Below are 10,607 nucleotides of genomic sequence, written 5' to 3' on the forward strand. Positions count from 1 at the left end.
AAGAGGCTATCTCAATTTGATTATTTAGTTTCCAAGTACTTATACACCATAATCACTGCTCATTAACGTATTTCGGTTTATTTTCAATAAAAATATATTCTGATTCGAAAATTTGTGTGAGACATTTCGTAAAGCTTTTTCAAAATACAAAATATTTAATAGATCCCGGGTGTATGCCCGGGTCCAAAATCTAGTTAAACACTATTTCAACGGTGCAATTGCGTAAAGAAAACTTCAAATTCATTAGTTTCGGCAATTGACCAATATTTTCCGAAAACCCAATTTGTGAAGGAACGAAACTCAATTAGTTAACAACATAATTAAAGCTTAACAAATTGATTACTAAATATCTCATGATTAATCATATTACTTTGCTTAAGATTAAAAGAAAAAGCCATTACGGCTCTAAGACATAATTCCATTACTAATACTTTACTAAATAATTCCAGATAATATAATTACCATATATATTCACTAAATTACTAAATATTTGTTTTGTTGCAAAAGATAACTAAAAGTGTTAACTATTATTTCAATCTTGCCATTTAAGCAAGTATTACCCAAAATGTATTTCCTCTCTGTCTAGTGTGTACATTATATTTCAACTTAGCAAAATATATTAACCAACCTACAAATCAACTTTTTCTTCTTTTTAGCATGGCTTTGAGAAGCAGCCATGAAACACCGTTATCAGGTGTATTTGTTTTACTTGTCATTTGTTTAGTCTCCCTCATTACTGTATGTGCTGCAACAATTACAAGACCTAAAGGTATTAGCCTCAAGCTCATTCCAAAATTCTCAAAAGATTCGCCAATGTATAGAAGTAATCTCACTGAAGAAGAAACAGATGAGCTAATGGTTGAACTATCTCAAAAACGCGCATTTCGTTTATCATCACAGTTTAACTATGCCTTTAAGAATCGAGAAGCTACCCACTCTAATAAATCCACATATCCGGATGTACTTACTCCCTTTCTGGGCCCGGCATTTGATTCAGTCTTCATAGTTGAAGTAAGAATTGGTACACCACCACAAAAATTCTATTTGGAGTTCGATACTGGCAGCGATCTTATTTGGGTTCAGTGCGCTGGATGTATTGATTGTTTTGATGTCCATCTCGGTAACTTTGAGTATTCAAAATCTAGTACGTATCAACTTGTCTCTTGTGGTCATCCCTCTTGTGATCCTGATGATTGTAAGGAGGGAATATGCACGGCAAAAGTATCATATGCTGATGGCGGTTACACACAGGGACCCCTTTCTAAGGACGACTTTCAATTTTTTTCACTAGATAAGGGAGTCCAGACCGTTAATGGGGTGTTCTTTGGCTGTAGTTTACGAAGCAGCATCGCCTGGGGTGAGAACATTGGCCGTATAGCTGGGATCTTCGGCATGGGAACAGACCCTAATTCGTTCATTTCACAGCTTGGTACTCAAGGTCAAAGACGCCGCTTCTCCTACTGCTTAAGAAAAGCGGATAACCGACCAGGAAGAAGTTATAACTACTTACGATTTGGTGAAGACGCTGTTTTTCCCGCCGGTTCTGATGTAAGAACAACTCCCATGGTAGAAGGACCATTCGGCGTATATTATTATGTGAATTTGAATGATATTAGTGTGAATTCTATTAGACTTGGACTTCCTCCAGATACTTTCCGTATAAGGGACGATGAGACAGGTGGAATAGTTCTGGACACAGGAACCTCAACAACTTATATCTTCTCAGATGCTTATAATCGTTTGGTAGCCCGACTTAAGGAGGTGCTTGCGCCATATAATTTGCGGCCGTATCTGAGAAATAACAAGCCAATGAAAAGGTTGTGCTATGTTAGACCGCCAGGCTTCAATAATTTTCCATCGATCACATTTCATTTTGATGGGGCTGACTTTGAACCATATCATGAAACGACATATTCGATTACAAATGACCGCTTCTGTTTGCAAATTCGACCAACGGATGTGATACAAAATCTCGACGTGAGCATATTTGGATCTTTTTTCTTAGCAGAACAATATTTTGTGCATGACAATGAACAGAGAACAATCTCCTTTGCAAGGGCGGACTGCTCCAAGTAATTGTTCATGTTGCTTATTCAAGTTATTATGGGAAGAGCCTAATCACAGATTACAAGAGAGAAATTTCTCCTACTAGACTTTTATAATATGGGCATTTTATGCTTAAAAAATTAATATAAAAGATTGTGCCTAATTCAGTTCCTTTTCAGTTCTGGTATGTTAGTAGCTAAAGGCCATTCTAAACCCATTCGATCCCTAGATAGAAGGGCCATACGAAAGGTTTTATTATGTGAAATTGACATATGTAAGTGTCGAAGGAGTTTTGCTTCAAATTTCTATTGAAACTTTTCGTATATGTAAAGCTCGCTCGACGGTAAAGGTGGAATGTCTCCACACAGGATCTGGAATAATATATCTAAAGAGATGCTTAAAATCATTGAGAAGTGCGACTTAAGTAGGTTTTTCGCGTTCCATTCACATTTCAGGATGAGGGGATGACTTCATTGAAGGACCACCTAAATTTGGAAATTCTCCTTACAGATGGTGCTCAGAGTATATTGGGATATGATCTTTTACGCAAGCTGAACACTATTTTGTGCATGACAACAGCCATTTTCTAATGGCTTATGCATTATTCTGCTATGATCAAAATCTATGATAACTTTGCACTACCTACAACAGGGGAATTAAAGCAACAACATCATTACAATGGAAGAAAACAAAAGCCAAAGAGCATAAATAACACAATCAGCAGAAAATGATTACAGAACTGAATAGCATAATTTGGACAAAAGTCTATCAAATGATAACTTATAAGAATCTCTTCAAACTCTTGTAAGTATTATAAAAAATTTGGAATAGTCATGGGTTTTCGATCTGAAAACCACACGAGATGAAAAAACAACTTTGGAATCACTTGGACAAATTGCGTCGATACTACTATCCGCCAGATTGAACACACCTTTATCGTCGCATATGAAGAAGCAAATACAATTCTCTTTACGTCCGGGAATATCAGATGTCACATCTGAAATTGACTCGTTCACATTTTCGATGCAAGAAGTTCCATTTTCAACAAGGTGCACACAACACACCCATGGCTTTTGTACACACTACACAAATCAAAAGAGATTGATCTTCGTGTGCTCTGCCCTTTTCTTCCTTCCCGAAACTTAACATTTCTGTGTTGTTTTAGTATATAGAAACATAACTGTAGAGGCCATATTCTTGACATAGAAGGTTATAGGTGATAAATGGGCCGTAAGTAAGTTAAGATGGAGGAGACCTGATGCTGTTGATCAGGTCCGCGGAATGCCAACCGCTGGAAACTGCTAGAAACTACCGCGACAGGTGGGAGGACAGATGACGTAGGATCAAGGAGGGATCAACGAAGGATAAGAGGCAGGTGAGAAGAGACAGAATTCCAACTGCTCGAAACTGCCTTGACAGGTGGAGGGACCGAGGACGCTAGATGGAGGAGAAATGAACGACGGACAGGAGGCAGTTGAGAGAAGGGGGGAGTGAAGTATAAAAAGAGGAAACACATTTTAGAAGAAAGAGGAATAGATTTTATTGAGAGAAGAGAGAATACATTTTATTAGAGAGAAGACATTGAATTAGGGAAACCATTTTATTTGTCAACACATTTGGCGCCGTCTGTGGGGACCGAGGGAAAATGGCCACCATAGCGAAAAGAGCGGTAGGGAGACCTAGAAAAGAAGCAGTTCGAGAGGCAGAAGAAGAAGAAGCGAAAGCAGAGATAGAAGGAGTGGGGAAGAAGAGACATCCGAGGTGGTGGGCGGATACCACCGCACTATTGCAAGAGGAGATAGTCGAGTTACGCGAATGAGAATGACGGTCCGAGAAAAAGAAAAGGAGGCCACCCAAGTGGAAACAGAGCGGAGGGATCTACAAGATAGTGGAATGGAGGAGAGAATGAAGAATTTCCATCCATAGGGGAGGAACAAATAAGCGGGTATCCACGATGGAGGTGGTGCGCGGCGATGATTGAGAAAGATAGGGAAGCGAACAAAGGGGTGGAGAAAAAGTGAACCGAGCGCAAAAAGAGAAAGAGGTGGCGAAGTCTCAATAAGAACCCACCGCAGATTTGGTATGGAATTCTAAAGTGCCAAAGAGGTTCAGTCAACCCAGGTTTGAAAGATATGATGGGAAAGGAGACCCGACAGATCATCTACATCACTTCCGGCAACAGATGCCGTTATGGCAGGAAAGCAAGTATGATGGACTCCGATGCATGATGTTCCCGGCTAGCCTTAAGGGGGGAGCATCAGACTGGTATTATAGATTAGCGTCGAGGAGCATCAACAGGTTTGAAGAATTAGAGCGCGCTTTTGTCGATCATTTCATACATCAGAAGCGGAGAGTGGTAGATATCGCGGCCCTATTCAATGTCAAGCAAATGTCAGCGGAATCATTAAGGGAGTTTTTGTGTAGGTTCAAGGAAGAGACGTTGAGGGTGGAAAATTTGGAAGAACATACAGCAGTAATAGCATTCCAGCATGGTTTGAGACAGGGAACTAGAGTCCACGAGTCGGTGTCCAAGATTGAAATCACCACGTTACACGCTCTGTATCCGAAGGTGGAGAAATACATACGATATGAGGACATAATGCAGAGGAACGCAAAGGAACAGAGGAGATCAGGGAAGGCGATACAGGCAGTGGACAAAGATGACCGGAGGGGTAAGAGCAGTAGAGAAGAAAGGGATAAGATATCATATAGTGGGCAGAATCGCGGACCAGAGAGGACTGGGGATCGTGGTAGGAGGGACGTTCGGGAAAGGAAGCCGTACTGCGGAATAGAGCAAACTCCCCTTAACAGACCGTTAGAGGAGATCTTGCCACTGATTAAGGGTCTCCAGCACTATGAAGGTCCGCGAAACACACCAGGAGAAATAGAGGGGAAGCCATTCTGCGCCTATCATCAGATCCAGAACCACGCAACCAATGAATGTTATGCCTTGAAGTGGTTGGTGGAGAGGATGATTGAAAAGGGAATGCTTAGAGAATTTATCACTAAGGGGCGCCAAGCTGAAAGATTGCCGGCACCATCTAGAATCTTAGGAACTATCAACATTATTTTTAGCGGGGAAACACTTGGGAGAAATGTACACCGCGATAAGATCAGAAAGACAGCAAGTTTGCGATAGGTCAATGAAGTGGTGAGCATGCCGCGGTTAGTTAGTGGAACCGCGAAGGGAGAGGAAACCATAACGTTCATTCCAAAGGACCTGGAGTTAGTAATTTCACCGCATGAGGATGCTTTGGTAATCACCATTGCAATGGGGAATTATTTGGTAAAGAGGGTTTTGATAGACTGCGGAAGTTCGGTGGATCTGCTGTTTAAAGGAGTCGTGGAAGAAATGAATATCGATAGAGACCAGATGAAAGCGCCACGAACCAATTTGTTTGGGTTCAACGGCAGTATGACCGAACCCGTGGGCGAACTAGTATTACCAGTAACTGCTGGTCCAACGACCGTATTCACAAGGTTCATGGTGGTGGACACTAACTCCCAGTACAATGCAATCCTAGGGAGACGGTGGATTCATGAAATGAGGGCAATTCCATCGACCTATTATCAGGTAATCCGTTTCCCCACAAATGGAGGTACGTATGAAATAAAAGGAGATCAAGTAGCCGCGCAGAATATTCAGCAGGTGACAGTAAGAAATATGGTCCGCGGCATGAAAGGAGAGATTGCAGAGCAGGAGCCGGGGGCGGCATAGCAATTACAGGAGGCGGCTTTGACGGTAATATACGAGCCACCACTTGGACCGAAAACTTTGGATGAAATTGAGATAGTGAATCTGGGGGCAGGAGACGAGGAGAAATTTACTTCGGTGGGTTCGGAATTGCCAGATGAATGGAAGAGTAAGCTAATACAGTTTTTGGCAGAGAATGAAGATATATTTGCTTGGGCAATAGAGGATATTACGGGGTTAGATCCTGAGTTTGCATGTCATCGCTTGCATATGAATGAAAATGCGAAGCCAGTAAGACAAAAGATGAGAAGCGTGAGGCCAAAGTATGCGGAGGGTATACGCGAAGAGGTGACCAGACTGAAGGGGGCCGGGATAATTAGGGAGATTGAGTTCACGGAATGGTTGTCAAATGTAGTCGCGGTTCCAAAGAAGAATGGCAAGGTTAGGATGTGCGTGGATTTTACAGACGTAAACAAAGAATGTCCTAAAGATTGTTATCCAATGCCACGGGTGGATGGCTGAGTGGACCGAACGGCGAGGGTTCAAATTATTTTCTTTTATGGGGACTTCCATGGGATATAATCAGTCGCGATGTACGGACGGATCGAGGAAAAAGACAACCTTCGTGGTGGAAGGTGGGACTTATTGTTATACGAGAATGCCATTTGGATTAAAGAATGCTGGGGCTACGTTTCAGAGGTTAGGAGAAAAAATGTTTGAGGGCAAGATTCGGAAAGGGATGGAAATATATATTGACGACATGGTGGAAAAGAGCATGTCAGAGCGAGAACACTTAGAGGGTCTACAAGAGACTTTCCTCATACTGCGGAGGTACAAACTGAAGCTCAACCCTGAGAAATGCAACTTTGGGGTAACTTCGGGCAAATTCTTGGGATACATAGTAACCCATCGCGAAATAGAAGCTAACCCCGAACAGATAAGGTCACTGATAGAGATGCCGTCCCCTCAAAATGTAAAAGAAGTACAAAGGTTGGCTGGAAGAGTCGCGGCATTGAACAGATTTATTTCAAAATCTTCGGATAAATGTCGACCGCTATATCGTTTGTTGAGAAAAACGCCGGATTTCCAATGGACAGAGGAATGTGAAGGGGCCTTTCAAGAATTAAAGAGTTACTTGGGAAAAGCACCTTTGCTATCGCGGCCAGAATTGGGGAAAAGCTGTACTTGTATCTTGGAGTGTCAGAATACGCCGTGAGCTCAGTTCTAGTTCGAGTGGTGGAAAGAGTAGAAAAGCCAGTTTACTTCCAAAGTAAAACCATGCTGGACGCGGAAACCCGATACAGCAGAATTGAAAAGTACGCTTTGGCATTAATATTTTCAACACTGAAGCTGAAGCCTTACTTCGAGTCACATTCAGTGGTGGTAATAACTAATTTGCCATTAAAGCAAGCGTTGAAGGCAGACAAATCAGGCAGAATGCTGAAGTGGGCGGTGATGCTCAGTTGTTATGAGATCCAATATCAGATTCGAACTGCTGAAAAGGCGCAAGCCATGGCCGACTTCCTGGCCGAATTTCCGGCCGAGGACCCAACATGGGGAGAAGAAATGGTCATGGAACCAGAAGGGGAATCGAGTCAAGATCCATTGGATCCTTGGGATCCGCGGAATGGGTGGAGAGTATTCACAGACGGATCCGCGACAGACACAGGGAATGGAATTGGAGTCGTCCTGGTGACGCTTGAGAACAATAGACTGGAGCTATCGATGAAATTGGGATTTGCGGCTTCAAACAATGAGTCTGAATATAAGGCGGTAATAGCAGGTTTGGATCTTGCAAAGGATTTGGGGGTGAGAGAATTGTCTATTTTCTCTGATTCAAACTTAGTAATTTGTCAGATGAATGGAGGATTTATGGTCCGTTGCCCAAGGATGGCGAGGTACTTAGAGGTCCTGCAACAGAGAGCAAGCAAGTTCGAGAAAATTAGCTTCGCACATCTAGGCCGTGGTGAAAATAGACACGCCGACGCTTTGGCCTATGTGGCGGCAGTGCTGCCGGGGACAGAGGGACGGACAATTGAGGTGAGAGTCCTAAGCAGACCCAGCACATCAGAAGAGAAAGGCGTTTGGCTTACAACTGAGCATGAGCAGGGTTGGATGATGCCCATTAAAACCTTCCTGATGGGTGAGGAAATAGAAGACAAACAAGAGAGACGAAAGATGGAACAAACTAGTCGAAGATACACGTTGCTCGAAGGGGATTTGTATAAAAGAAATTTCAACGGACCGATGCTGAAATGCGTAGGACCGCAGCAGATACAAGAAATTCTGGCTGAGGTACACGAAGGAGATTGCGGCGATCACTTTCGGGCGGATTACGACAACAACCCAGATTGATATCACAGGGGTACTTTTGGCCACATATGAAGAGAGACGCCACAGCGTATGCCAAGAAATGTGAGAAGTGCCAGAGATTTGCGCCACTCATACATGCTCCAGGGGAGCCGCTACATAACGTATTCAGCCCTTGGCCATTCGCCATGTGGGGGTTGGACATTGTTGGGCCGCTGCCCACGGCAAGCGGCAAAAGACGATTTATGTTGGCAGCTACCGATTATTTTACCAAATGGGTAGAAGGAGTGGTGTTGCAACAAGTGAAAGAAGACAATGTGAAGAAGTTTATATGGGAGAACATCATATGCAGGTTCGGTTTGCCACATACGATCATCACGGATAATGGAACACAGTTTACAGGAAGAAAGGTCCAAGAGTTCCTTCCGGGCATTTAAGGTGAAACAGGGGTTCACCGGCACCATATAATCGAGGAAATGAAATGGGCAAGCGAGTCTTCAAACAAAATCATAATGGATAATGTAAAGAGAAAACTGGAGGCAAGGAAAAGGGCATGGGCGATGAACCCGAACCATGTACTCGGGGGCGTCGCATAAACAACACCGCGAACATCAACTATGGAATCACCATTCGCAATGACTTACGGAGTAGAGGCAGTCATACCAGTGGAGATGATAGTCTCCACCACCAGAACCAATGCTGTAGAAACGGGAAGGAATGAAAGAATATTAGCCAGTGATTTGAGTCTGATAGAAGAAAAAAGAGAAATTGCGCGTATACGATTGGAAGAATATCATCGGAGGTTACAGCGGCAGTATGCCAAGAAAGTGAGGCCGCGCACATTTGAGGTGGGGGATTTAGTTCTGCGGCACGTTACACCAGCCACGAGAAAGGAAAATGAAGGAAAACTAGGGCCCAACTGGGAAGGACCCTATGTTGTGAGGGAAAAGGGTACATCTGGAACTTATCGATTGCAAACTTTAGCAGGGGAAAGGGTTGAGAAGCCGTGGAACATTAGAATGTTAAAGAAATTCCATGTATGAATCGAAGATTGTCAATTTTTTGTTACTTGTCATATATTAAAGTGCGTACTTTGTCTATATGTCTTATGAATGAGAATAAAAGAATGAAGCGGCCTCAACAGGCTTAACGACGACGATATAGGGGATGAGCCTTTCGGGGATCGTCCAAATCTTTCGACCCAAAGAAATCGTCCAAATCAAAACCGGGGAGCCCCTTCACGGACGGTGAGTCCAAATCAAGGCTTCACAAAGCCGAGATGCCTTTACAAGGCTTCACAGCCGCCAAAGACAGCGGGGGGGAAGAGCCCTTCGCGGACAATAGTCCAAATCAAACTGGGGGCAAACTGAGCTGCCCCCCACAAGCTTCTTCACGGCCGCCAAAAGACATGGGGAAGAGCCCCTTCATGCGGACGAATAGTCCAAATCAAACTGGGGGAAAACTGAGCTGCCCCCACAAGGCTTCACAGCAGCCAAAGACAGAGGGGGGGAAGAACCCTTCGCGGACGGTAGTCCAAATCAAACTGGGGGCAAACTGCGTTGCCCCACAAGGCTTCACAGCCGCCAAAGACAGCGTGGGGGAAGAGCCCTTCACGGACAGTAGTCCAAATCAAACTGGGGGCAAACTGAGCTGCCCCCACAAGGCTTCACAGCCGCCAAAGACAGCGGAGGGATGAACTAACCATCCGTGGGATGAGAGTCCATATTATACATGGGGCAAACTGAGTTGCCCCACACGGCTTCACAGCCACACAATGAAAAATAAAAGGAAAAGCAAGGAGATTAGACATGTTACATTTTTTAATGGACTTATGCCTTCATATCAAACACTTAAGAAGAACAGAGTAACGGTCCAATATAAAAGAGCTTGAAAAAACCTGCTGGGCTCACCCAGAAACCAGGCTACATTCACATACACGACGTCAAAAGAGAAAAGTACAAATTGTGTCAAGGATAAAGAACAAAATCATATAATGCAGATGATGGTCAAACGATGTTCATGTCTTCAGAGGCACATTCTCCCATTGGTTGGTTTTCACTTCTAGGTTGGCTGTCAACCCAATCCTTCTGAGAGGAAACTTCAGGCGCCTCCCCGATAGGTATAGGATCATCATCCTCGGCCATGGGGGAAGTGACCGCGCTGTGGGTAGAAATGGGTGGCGCATGCATATCAACCTCAGAGGGCACCATCGGAGGAAGATCAATGATTGGAGACGAAATAGCTGGAGGAGAAAGAGGCAGAAGGCGGCCAACAGCAGTGAGCTCATCAAGTTGATGCTTTAGTGCACGATTTATCTTCTTCTCGGCTAGGACTCGAAAGCGGTCAGCGGCTTCCTGCAGCGCTTTGTCCACAGCAGCTTGAGTAGCCAGTTTGTCCGCCTCCCGTTGGCTTTCCAGTTTCGAAGCGACTCCAGCTACGTAATCTTTATGTTGATCTTTGGCTTGCTGAAGTGCTTTATGCGATTTCATTGCCACGATGCGCAGGTCATCCCGGTCCTTTTCCAGCTGTGCATACTTCACTTTCCAGCCATCCGGAC

At 44.0% G+C, this 10,607-nt stretch overlaps 3 protein-coding genes across 3 annotated transcripts; all 3 read left to right on the forward strand.

Annotated features, from left to right (window-relative positions):
- Positions 1-657: 657 nt before the first annotated feature.
- Positions 658-2,076, forward strand: LOC147486962 (aspartic proteinase nepenthesin-1-like). Its single transcript, XM_086573896.1, has one exon. The coding sequence runs from the start codon at positions 658-660 to the stop codon at positions 2,074-2,076; it is 1,419 nt and encodes a 472-aa protein (XP_086430022.1).
- Positions 2,077-7,018: 4,942 nt separating this feature from the next.
- LOC147486963 (uncharacterized) lies at positions 7,019-8,095 on the forward strand. The gene has a single exon (XM_086573897.1). The coding sequence runs from the start codon at positions 7,019-7,021 to the stop codon at positions 8,093-8,095; it is 1,077 nt and encodes a 358-aa protein (XP_086430023.1).
- A 590-nt stretch (positions 8,096-8,685) lies between these two features.
- Positions 8,686-9,093, forward strand: LOC147486964 (uncharacterized). The gene has a single exon (XM_086573898.1). The coding sequence runs from the start codon at positions 8,686-8,688 to the stop codon at positions 9,091-9,093; it is 408 nt and encodes a 135-aa protein (XP_086430024.1).
- Positions 9,094-10,607: the final 1,514 nt, after the last annotated feature.

This window comes from Coptis chinensis, chromosome 7 (assembly GCF_015680905.1).
Source record: "Coptis chinensis isolate HL-2020 chromosome 7, ASM1568090v1, whole genome shotgun sequence".
In the NCBI taxonomy this organism is placed as follows: Eukaryota; Viridiplantae; Streptophyta; class Magnoliopsida; order Ranunculales; family Ranunculaceae; genus Coptis; species Coptis chinensis.

What these genes read in the sequence shown, in the direction of transcription:
- LOC147486962 (XM_086573896.1), top strand. Translation starts at nt 658, where the DNA reads ATGGCTTTGAGAAGCAGCCATGAAACACCGTTATCAGGTGTATTTGTT.
- LOC147486963 (XM_086573897.1), top strand. Translation starts at nt 7,019, where the DNA reads ATGCTGGACGCGGAAACCCGATACAGCAGAATTGAAAAGTACGCTTTG.
- LOC147486964 (XM_086573898.1), top strand. Translation starts at nt 8,686, where the DNA reads ATGACTTACGGAGTAGAGGCAGTCATACCAGTGGAGATGATAGTCTCC.